Source organism: Triticum aestivum, chromosome 7A (assembly GCF_018294505.1).
Source record: "Triticum aestivum cultivar Chinese Spring chromosome 7A, IWGSC CS RefSeq v2.1, whole genome shotgun sequence".
Taxonomy (NCBI): domain Eukaryota; kingdom Viridiplantae; phylum Streptophyta; class Magnoliopsida; order Poales; family Poaceae; genus Triticum; species Triticum aestivum.
In genome coordinates this window covers 722103694-722115687 of record NC_057812.1, presented here as the reverse complement: position 1 = coordinate 722115687, position 11994 = coordinate 722103694, and the positions used below count along the sequence as shown (strand labels likewise).

General features: G+C 43.2%; 1 protein-coding gene across 1 annotated transcript; it reads left to right on the top strand.

Annotated features, from left to right (window-relative positions):
- The first annotated feature begins 4983 nt into the window (after positions 1 to 4983).
- LOC123149700 (polyamine oxidase 1) lies at positions 4984 to 8679 on the top strand. The gene is made up of 7 exons (XM_044569406.1): positions 4984 to 5200; positions 5313 to 5571; positions 5769 to 5915; positions 7083 to 7893; positions 7993 to 8074; positions 8217 to 8303; positions 8401 to 8679. Exons 1-6 carry the CDS (start codon positions 5083 to 5085, stop codon positions 8294 to 8296), a joined length of 1497 nt encoding a protein of 498 aa, XP_044425341.1. The 5' UTR covers positions 4984 to 5082; the 3' UTR covers positions 8297 to 8303; positions 8401 to 8679.
- Positions 8680 to 11994: the final 3315 nt, after the last annotated feature.

Here is an 11994-nt window from a genome sequence, read left to right as displayed (position 1 = left end):
TTACCTGCCAACATCGATCAGCCGCGACGAGGCGAAGGGCGTCGAAGTTGGGGGCAACAGGCGCCATCCGTGTCACCAGAGGAGGACGACGCGGGGCCAGGTGTTTTTTTTTTTCAATTACGACCTCATTCACTCGACACTATCAAAAGTCAGATATACTTCAACTCAAAAAGAGAAAAGTCACCTGTACGTGGGACATATTTTCTGCCATTATTACCTCATAACCAACTCAAGACTGTCAATACTCATACATTTGGGATACATTTTGTACCATGCACAGCAAGGAAGCATGGTAATCATAATTATCCGCAACAGAGCACCACACACACACACACACACACACACACACACACACACGTGACAGGAAAAGAGGGATTCATTGTCCTCTCGCACATGATTTTCCTCGCAAGGCGCTCCAAGTTTAAGCTTTCCAAATTTAGTTGTCCAGATCTGTACGTCAACTGATCACGGGTGATTAAACAAGCTATCAACTGGTTATTAAAGGTTCTCTTTGTCGATGCTTACCTTGACTCGCTAGTGGCCGGGGAACATTTGGGACGAAGGACCCGTCAGTGTGTACATGTGTCGAGCCTATCTTTACCCATCCGTTACAACGTGACCCATGCCATGGGTTACCTATTGGCGTAGGTGAGAGTCCGCGTGCTTCACCGCGTCGGCGCTGGTAGCTCATGACCAAACCGACTCTTTTTCCGCAAGCTTAAATCACAAATTTAGCAGTCAAGGTCACACATCTTTCTTGACATATATGATGAGGCCTCATAAATGCAAGCACATAGCTTTTTTGAGGCAAAAGCAAACAATAAACATAGAGCAAAGTTAGCATCAAATCCCACTAGGTTTAATTCTTACAAGACAAGATCTTCCCCCAGGCTTACATAATCGACCTCGTGAGACTTGCCTTGGCCAAAGAGAGACAGGGAGACATGATTGCACACGTCCTGGTGGATCATACTCCAGCCTCACATGCTTAACTACAAAGTGGAAAAAGAAACACGTTTGAGCTCAACGAAGTGGGCACCAATTAACTATCATCAAGAAAACAAAGAGGGCGTCATTAGCTGATCAGAGGTGGTCCATGGCACACTCAACCAACTTTCAAGCACGTACGCATGCTTCGGCTTCAGTCTGCACAGCGTGTTGCAGCTCCTCTTTTTTGCACCGACCAGCTCCAATGACCATAAATTATCTGGAGCGATACCAAATGATGAAACTGTTTTGTGTCAACAAAAATTTGAGACCCCAGCAATCCGAGTTTGATTAGCGCCGAAAAAGAAACCATTAGAGCAGTCCCAACTTGATGGGTTAGACACACCGCTTTTCTCTCAGGTTTGCTCAGCAGCCGGCAGGAACCCGAGGACAAGTTGGTGACTCCCTCCCATTGGCGCCATGGTTGGTCTGCCTCGTCTCGTGTCGTCTTAGGGTCACGGAGGCACGATGGACCCCGGTCCTTGCCGGTTGGAGGGTTCCTGCTCTGTTTTACGTGTTTTTTAAGGTCTGTTAGGGTTTATGTCTACTCAGATAGGCAAGGCAGCAGCGACTTCAGAAAGATTGAATAAAGTTTTCCCCGCTTGTCTAGCGTTGTCAGAGGGCGTGCGGAGATGTGTCTTTGGTGGATCTTGCGGGATTTGGTCGGTAGTGGTCTTTGGTGGATCTCCTTGTATCCAATCTTTCTTCGTGTGTTTATAGTTTGGACTCTTTCAATCTATGCTTCTCTTCATTTCATGGTTGCTCTTCTAGTGCATTGTTCCTGCGGGGCCTCAGTACGACAACTTTCCGACTGTTTACTACAACAATGTTTTTTCGGCTCCGGTGAAGGAGGGGCGATGACAGCGGGGCGTCTTCGGATCGCTCTAGTGCTCGTAGTCGTCGCTACGTGGTTTACGGACCTGGATGTAATTTTTTTTACTTCTGGGGTTCTTTATAGTGCCATGACAGTTGATGAATGGATTAAAAGATTTTATGCACAAAAAAATAAACCATTAGTGCAAGTATAGCTGAGTCGCTAAATCCCGACCATCTTCATTGTCCATACATGCTCTGTCCGTAAAAGGCTAAAGTTATAGTGCATTGTATAAACATGCCTCTAGACTATATTTCGTATTTAGAGGAAGGACAAGGTTTTTATGATGAACTCTATCGACAAAAATTTTGGCGTCACAAGCATTTTAGGACGCACCAGATCTCCTGCCATCACCCACCTCACTGCGCTGCCACCGTTCTGGTCATCTAGATTCGACCGTCGGAACGGTGCCATCTAGCAGAATTCGCCTCCACACACATGTTCCTGTGGTCATCACACCTTGCTATCATCCGCTTGTCTACCGCCATGCTCGTTCCATGGGAGCTTAACGCAGGCGTGTGCCACCGCCACCGTTCCTTCCTTCTTGAGCTTGGTGAGGATGTCACTGTCAAACAAAGACTGTCCGCCAATGTCAACTCCATCTCCCGTGCCATCTAGCTACCCATTTGTGCTCCTTCCCAGACACACCTCCTTCCTTGTGGTTCCAAGCTCTAGATGCCTCCCCCGTGTCACCCTGACCGGAGCATTGGACACACCCGACCTCCCCTCTCCTACTAGACCAATAAGGAGCTCGACATCCTCATAGTGTTCGACGAATTTCTTGAAGGTATATTTTCTTCTATTTGTGCATATTTACTCATGTAGGTTAAAGTCAGTGATATTGGATTCATGATTTGTGTCGATGAGCTCGATGGCGGAGGAGTTTTCGATGATTCCGATGTTGATTTAAACATGAAGAGGTTATTGAGTTGAAGCTAGCTCAATGGGAGATGGTGGTCAACAAAAATAGGAAACATGTAGTGGCCCTACCTGGCCGTCTGACAATTTGCTGAAATAGAGTGGCCGGCCATGCACGACTCATCCACAAACTACTTTGCACCAAATCTCGTGCACCCGCCACATATCTTCCGACGACCTTCCTAATGCCAAGAGAGATCTTTGGCACAATGTCGATGTCGTAGAAGTTAATGGAAGGTACTTCACGTTTTAGAGGAATGCAGCTCGGCAGATCTGGTTTAGTGCATTCCAAAGGTATCTATAACTTTTGAAGTTTTCATGCAAAATTATGTTGTTTTATTACAATATTTAATATTTTACTAGACTAACCTACTAATTATCCGCCAAAAGGCATAATTACATTTTTTTTATGTCCATGGTTCCAGGAAACTTCGTGATTTAAGAAAAATCATGAGATCTTCACTTCCGGAAGACGAAGGCTTGTGAAACGGAAAGGACATGGGAGCTAGTTGGCCCCATGTGCCCTAGGGTAGGGGCATGCTCCATGGTGCGCTGGCTCACCAGGAGTCCCCTGATGCCCTCCTTCATGGGGCTTTCCTATATGTACCTCTTGAACCTTGATGAATTTATGAGGGATTTTTCTTCGCTGTGACATCAAGATATTCATGATCCTAGGTGGAGCAATGCTATAGTTCTTAGGTATCCTTCCTCGGAGGGACTTGTCCAGTGGATGGCATATGTGCAACAAACATACAAGGAGGTCTGGAGGTATGCAGCAAAATCATGATAAAATAACATAGCCAACCAATTGCGAAAAAGATTACCTTTTGAAGGTTATCCCAAACCATTTCCAATAGAACTTAATGTAAAAACAAATCATGAATGCAATTGAAACAAAAAAAAGAAGCAAAACCGACAAATACCATTTGTTGACTTACTAGTTGCCTCCCTGCGATGTATTCTCCTTGTAGGTTGGCTTTGATGCGCCATGCTCCACTCCGACCCCAAGGTATGTCGATATGTGTTGCATTTATTCTGACATCTGACTGAATGTAGGGGCACCTCAAAGCGAAGGTCCGTAGGACTCCTAGACGCTTATGGTCCACCGGTATTGTGTAAGAAAATAAGTCCTCACCATTGAGCGAGAATCCTCTTATTAAGCTGCAAGAAGAGGGTTAGATACATATCTTTTAGAGACCTTTCAAACAAGAGCAAAGTTGAATATGTTTTCAGAACTAAAAAAATTAACGTTTTGAAACTGGAATGGAACATTGATGAAATTTTCCGAACCAATTCTTATGGATGTAAGTTTCATAGTAGTTTGGTTTGTTTTTCAGTAGATTTTTGAAAATTAAAAAAATATGTTTTGGAAAATGAACAAAACTGATGAAACCATTCTTTTCATAGATGCAAATTTCATATGATTTTTAGTGGATTATGTTCTACTTTCATCTCTATGTGGTCATCACTGCAGCATGTGGATGCGCTTGCGCTTATGGCCTCTTGGTGCAGCCGCCTAGAATCAGTTGTGGAGAGTGTATTTAATCAGTTTAGCTAGCAAGCCACTTGTAGAATATGTGGATGAGCTATGTAATTGCGGGTTCGGCCGGTTGTGGTTGTGTTTTACTTTTTATTTGTTTTACAATTTTAAACTTGGTGACTGTAAATTGATTCACGTCTAATAATATGGTTGTGTGCATCCTGTGATCTAGAGGCCGGGGCAATCCCCTTTTCGAAAAAACTAAAAATGCTCCGCTTTTTCTTTTTCATGTATGCATTTCAGAATAGTTTGAGTTCCTCTTGTGGTTATGTCAAAGTTCCACTTAAACTTTTTGAAAAATAATCGTCAACGTAAACTTAGTGAAACATAGGCAAAAGAAGTGGGCTATTTTGCAGGACAGAAAAAGACTTGACAATGAAAGTTGGACCAAACTGAAGGATTATTTCCTAGAACACATGTGTATGGATCTCACAAAAATGAACTCTAGCTAGACAGGGACGGGGGACTTGTCTTTTTGAAGGTAAAGGCCCAAGGTTTGAGTTGGTCAAACCGTTTGTGCTATAGTCACACAATATTATTCTCGGCCGGCCGGAGCATGTCGTAAGGTAATGTTGCTTCCAAGCAACCCACGTTGGCCAAGAATAACTTTACTACTAGCTTGAGAGACCCCCGCGCCCCGTCGCGTCTTGCGCCGCTTCTTTATATACACTTGGCGATGGACCACCATCCTTCAACACAAGCTAGCTAGCTAGCAAAGCAAGTCTCCAAGCTTCGTGAGTGAGGGAGAGAAAGAAGGAGAAGGATGCTAGAGATGAAGCCCTGCAGAGCCATAGCTCTGGTGCTCGTTGTAGCAGCACAATGCGCCGCCCTGGCCACCGCCGCCGGTCCGAGAGTCATCATCGTCGGCGCCGGCATGTCCGGTAAGCTATACGCTACATACATGCATTTTGCATGGACATCGATACATGCATGGGGGAGGTTGGTTTGAGTGCACATGTAACTGATGCAAGTTCTTGTGCTTGGTGGTCTTAGGGATCTCGGCTGGGAAGAGGCTGTCCGAGGCCGGGATCACCGACTTGCTGATCCTGGAGGCGACGGACCGCATCGGCGGGCGCATCCACAAGACCAAGTTCGCCGGGGTGAACGTTGAGATGGGGGCCAACTGGGTGGAAGGGGTGAATGGAGATGAGATGAACCCCATCTGGACCATGGCCAATGGCACCGGAGGCCTCAACCTCAGGACCTTCCGCTCCGACTTTGACCACCTCGCCAGCAACACCTACAAGCAAGAGTATGTGCACGTTCTGGTTTTCGAATTTAGTTTCAGAAGAAAATTCAATCATAGCCGAAATCACCATATATTTAGTGCTTTTTCTGCCAAAGGGCCGAAGTATCCGCTTAGATTTAACTTAGATCCAACCAAATATTATGAAAAATATTTACATTTGTCTCACAGCTGAGCTGATTAATTTTCTTGCGTGGATGCAGCGGTGGTCTCTATGACGAGAAAGTTGTTGAGAATATAATCGAGAGGATGGATGAAGTGGAGGAGAGCGGGAGCAAGCTCTCCGGCACCTTGCACCACAGCGGCCAACAGGACATGTCTGTCATGGCCATGCAACGCCTCAACGACCAGTACGTACCTATACCGTTCATCTTGCTCCTTGCCCCTTGCAGTAGCCAGTGATGTGTGCTAAGTAGCCATGAGCTCTGGGAGATTTGTTAGGGATTTAGAGCGAATGGATCTTGCCTTTCGTGGTTCCTCCACGCCCATAAGCCACATCCTTTAGTGCAAGGGGTTGTATATGGCCGTCGGATGCAGCCCGCCAGATGGATCTGATGGTGTGACGTTAACCCATATTCATGCACTATAAGGCAATGATGCTTCTAACACAGGATTTTTCACAAGTTGGAGTATATGAAAATTTCATATGAAATATAGTTCAAATGAATTGATTGCAAAAATTATGATGGAATGCAATTCTATGAATAAACCTACTCCCATAAAAAAGAACTACTCGCATAAGAAAAAATTCCTCGGGTAAATCCTCCAAAAATCACTTGACAATTCTTTGAATCATATACGGGCCGTAACCGGGGACTGGGGTGTTGAAAGTCTTTTTTGTTCATGCTAAGAGGAGTCTATTTCCAAATTGAAAGTCTTACATGCACCTTAAAATCCGACGATGACTCTTGCTCGCCCTTATCTCTAACTACTACTCTATGTACATGTCTCCACCAATGCCTGGACTCACATATATATTCTTGTCCAGCAAGTGCATTCCAGCAAATTGCGTAGCACAATCATGCAGTTTGCAATACTAAATCATCAAATCCATCAAATTTTAGCAAACGGCAGCCACTGCCGAGTCCAAGAGCCGAATATCATTAAAAAGTGCCTCAAGTTTTTAAAAGAAATCACTATTTTTTTTCCGTTCACCCACTCCATTTTCGTCTACGGCGACCTAGCATCGCGAAAGGCAGTGTGACCTAGCATCATTAGCACCTCTTGCTTCTGATCTGATCGAGCGTGACAGAGCAAGATTATTCAAGTGCGACATCACCTACTATTTTACTACTCCTAAAGCTTCATCACAGCTGTACAAAATACCGCCTTAGGCAAAGTGCTAAATATCTTAATGGCAACTGCACCCTCCGGCCGACCGTTGCATCGACCGGATCAGCCAGATGCGCACGCCTGCTTCTCCCTTTTGCAAGCAAATTGTTTGATGATCTCCAGAGAGAAATGTATTTTTATTTTACCGTGCGTTGATTCGTGCAACCTTCCCTTGCGTGCCCCAGTATGCCTTCGGGCCCCGCGAGGCCGGTGGACATGGTGATCGACTACTACCAGCACGACTTCGAGTTCGCCGAGCCACCCCGCGTGACGAGCCTGCAGAACACGCAGCCGCTGCCGACGTTCAGCAACTTCGGCGACGACGTCTATTTCGTGGCGGACCAGCGGGGGTACGAGTCCGTGGTGTACCATGTCGCCGGGCAGTACCTCAAGACCGACCGCAAGTCCGGCGCCATCGTCGACCCGAGGCTCAAGCTCAACACGGTGGTGCGGGAGATCAGCTACTTCCCCAGCGGCGTCATGGTCCGGACCGAGGACAACAAGGTGTACCGGGCCGACTACGTCGTCGTCTCCGCCAGCCTCGGCGTCCTCCAGACCGACCTCATACGGTTCAAGCCGCAGCTGCCGTCGTGGAAGATCGTGTCCATCTACCAGTTCGACATGGCCGTGTACACCAAGATCTTCCTCAGGTTCCCCAAGAGGTTCTGGCCTGAGGGCTCCGGCAAGGAGTTCTTCCTCTACGCCAGCGGCCGGAGAGGGTACTTCCCCGTGTGGCAACAGTTCGAGCAGCAGTACCCCGGGTCCAACGTGCTGCTGGTCACGGTCACCGACGACGAGTCGAGGAGGATCGAGCAGCAGTCCGACAACCAGACCATGGCCGAGGCGGTGGCGGTGCTGAGGAAGATGTTCCCCGGGGAGGACGTGCCGGACGCCACCGAGATCCTCGTGCCACGGTGGTGGTCCAACCGGTTCTTCAAGGGCTCATTCTCCAACTGGCCCATCGGCGTCAACCGCTACGAATATGACCTCATCCGGGTACGTACAAATTTAGACTGCATTTATCTTGCATTTCACTCTCCTCCTCCACTGACAATAAACTAAACTAATTTGATGCTCTTCTCTGATGTAATCCAGGCTCCAGTTGGGAGGGTTTACTTCACGGGCGAGCACACGAGCGAAAAATACAACGGATATGTCCACGGAGCGTATCTTGCAGGTACACATACATCAAAATCCGTTCTCCTCGTGCTCTGCATTGTGTGTTTTAGATGCCCATTCTCTGCGTTGTTCAGAGTGTTTTGCTTTCACTTTTTTTCGTTCCCTGAGGTATTCACGTGTGATGTGTTGGCGTTTCCTAGGTATCGACTCTGCTGACATCCTCATCAACTGTGCCAAGAAGAAGATGTGCAAATACAATGTCAAGGGGAAGCATGACTAATCTCAAGGTAACTACACAAGTTACTAACGCTTAATGTCCTACTAGTACTAACAATTTAACCCATAAAAGTTGCGCCTAACCGTTGCTCCCCTCGTGTGTTGTAGGTTAATCACGGAGTCACCAGCTGAAACACCAGAATTGACAGGTCGAAATGAGCCAGAACTGGATTATTTGGGTGTTCATCTGCGTTGGATCATTGTTCAACGCTTTTCTTGGACAATCCATATTTTTTTTCTCTCATTTAATTATTTGTGGAGCTTCTACGAAACAGGAGTTGCCACTAATGTGTATTGCCCACTTGTTGTACAATCACATTTTATTAAAATATTGTGGGAAGCAATGTTATATTCATATGCAATAAAGAGGGATATAACATTGAATAATTGAGCAAATATCAAATATATGGAAAGGCAGTTCGATGAATAATCGAGGTTAATTACTTTTCAAACTCGAGACAAAATCTGTGCCATTTTCATTAATTAAGAAAACGTTGATGCCCAGATAAGTTGAGAAAATCAGGAGAAAACCAGCCAACACCTAGCATGATGAAGGAAGAAGGCACCGCCAGCCTTCTAGAAATATATATTATATCACACATAGGGTGAGCCCCACATGCTCTGCTTTGAACCATCACCCTCAACATTGCTCATCCTCAATTGCTGCACCAGGCATGAAACCTTTTTTTTAGAACCACCTTGCATGAAACTTTGCTACTGAGAACTGGGAACTAATCCTAAAGTGCTGAAAGCTTGCAAAAGCATGGCCTGAAAAGCCAAGCCTGGGCCTGGTCCGACCACACAGAAAATGGCTATGTTCGTATTTTAAAATAACAAATAGATCATTTTTGGTATTAAGATGAATGATTATAACTATTTTTTATGGAAAATCTGTAATCATGCATTTCCGGCTTTATTTAAAATTCGGTGGAAATGTGAGGCCCGAGATCGGCCTGGATATTGGGTCAGGATGTAAACGGCGTTGGATCCCACTTGTCCCAAAAATGCCACCCATGGAGAAAAAAACCTAAATGGCGTATTTGGGAATCCATTAAAAATATGTGTCACAAATGGGCAGCCCGACAAAGCAAACCGGTGCCAGCAGGCTGACCACAACATCCAAATGTGTTCGCCTCCTTTGCCCAAAACATCCGCCGCCGCCATCTCCACGGCCACCCGCACCCTCCCCCCTTCCAATCCTCTTCATGGTCCATGTCGCTGCCGTGTGTCTTAAAGAGGTTGCCATCCAAGGGAAACACCGGAACCGCGTCGAGCTGTGTGGGAGTGCCTCTTCTATCCTCTCCCCAATCCCGCTGATGCTCTCTTCAGCCCCTCCTCCGCCGCCGTCCAAGAGAATCTCTGGGCTACAAATCGATGACCACTACGCCACAGGAAAGCTTGCGTCAAAGTACATGCTTACAATATTTGATAATCTAAACTTTAGACATGTGCTGGTCTTTTTTGACAGTTTCATTTTTTGTATGTGCTTTTTTAATTTGTTTCGGATTTATTTTATCTTTTTTCAGATCTTGGGTATTCTTCGGGTTTTCTTTTTAAAAGTTTTGCATATTTCTTTCTTATATAGGTTATGTAATAAACAGTATAAGTATTTTTGATGTTGTCGACATATTTTCAATTTACACTGAACATTTTATTATGCGATATTTTTTTAAAATGCACTTTGAAAATTATTTTATAATATACTATGAAATTTTTTGTTATATACATTGATTTTTTTAATTTATAGTCATCTTTTATAATTATATGATGAATATTTTTTAAATATGCGATGAAGTTTTTTAATATATATTTCAGTTTTTTATATTATGCGATATTTTCAGAAAATACAAACTGAACATTATTGTATAAATACACACTGAAAAGTTTTGTTATATACATTGAACATTTTTATAACATACACTGATCTTTTTAATTATTTGATGAACATTATTAAATATACTATGAAGTTGTTTAAATATATATTGATTTTTTTATATTATGTGATATTTTTGGAAAATACACATTGAAAATTATTTTTATATTATGTGTCAAATATGGGCAGCCCGACAAAGCCCACCGGTGGCAGCAGGCTGACCACAACATCCAAATGCATTAGCCTCCTTTGCCAAAAACATCCGCCGCCGCTGCCGCCGTCTCCATGGCCACCCGCACCCTCCCCCTTTCCAATCCTCTCCATGGTCCTTGTCACCGCGTGTGTCTCAGAGAGGTTGCCGTCCAAGGGAAATACCGCGCCGAGCAGTGTGGGGGTGCCTCTTCTATCCTCTCCCCAATCCTGTCGATGCTCTCTTCGGCCTCCTTTTGTCCGCCGCCATCCAAGGGAATCTTTGGGAGCGAGTCGAGCAAGTTGCCGCTGCTTTGTAGATTCTGTTATTTCCTATACTACTATGAATGCTACTCTGAATTTTGATGTTGAATCTGGACAGTGGACACTATTTGCTCTGTACTGAATTTGTTTATTTGGTCCGTACTGAATGACCGGAGGGGTACTAAATTAGGCATATACTCGTGGCATCGCATATCGGTTTGCTTTGTATATATCATTTTGCTTAGCAAATATGTGGCACTATGTGGGCACCATATACGCCATAAAATAATAATTGGACTACGACATAAACCCGAGTTAATTGCATGTTGGTAACACAATTGGGGCAGTCTCAAAGAATTGATACCATTTTTCAAAAAAAATTGCAGGTCAGTTCCAAGTCTGGGTGCGCGTCTACAAATCAATGACCACTACGCCACTGGAAGGCTTGCATCAAACTACAGGCTTACATTAGTTGATAATCTAAACTTTAGACATGTGCTAGTCTTCTTTGACAGTTTCATTTTTTTTGTAAGTGTTTTTTCGGTTTCAGATTTCTTTTATCTTTTTCAGATCTTGGGTATTCTTCGGGTTTTTCTTTTAAAAGTTCTACATATTTCTTACTTATATAGGTTATGTAATAAACGGTATAAGTATTTTCAATATTGTCGACATATTTTCAATTTACACTGAACCATTTATTATGCGATGTTTTTAAAATACACTCTGAAAATAATTGTATAATATACGATGAACGATTTTGTTATATACATTTTTTTAAATATACAGTGATCTTTCATAATTATATGATTAATATTTTTTAAATATACGAGGAAGTTTTTTAATATAAAATACAATTTTTTATATTATGCGATATTTTCAGAAAATACACACTGAACATTATTGTATAAATACACACTGAAAAGTTTTGTTTTATACATTCAACATTTCTATAATATACAATGATCTTTTTAATTATTTGATGCACATTATTAAATATACTATGAAGTTGTTTAAATATATATGAACTTTTTCTATTATCGGATATTTTTGGAAAATACACACTGAACATTATTGTATAATATACCATGAACAATTTCGTTATATACATTGAACTATTTTTATATACAATGATCTTTTTGAACTATATGATGAATATTTTTTTTAATATACGGTGAAGTTTTTAAATATATATTTAACTTATTTTCTACTTCCACTGTTCCAAATTACTCGTCGTGGTTTTAGTTCAAATTTAAATTAAAAGCACGACGAGTAATTTGGAACGGAGGGAGTATTATGCAATATTTTTTGAAAATACACAGTGAATATTATTGTATAAATACACACTGAACAATTTTTTTATATGCATCGAACATTTT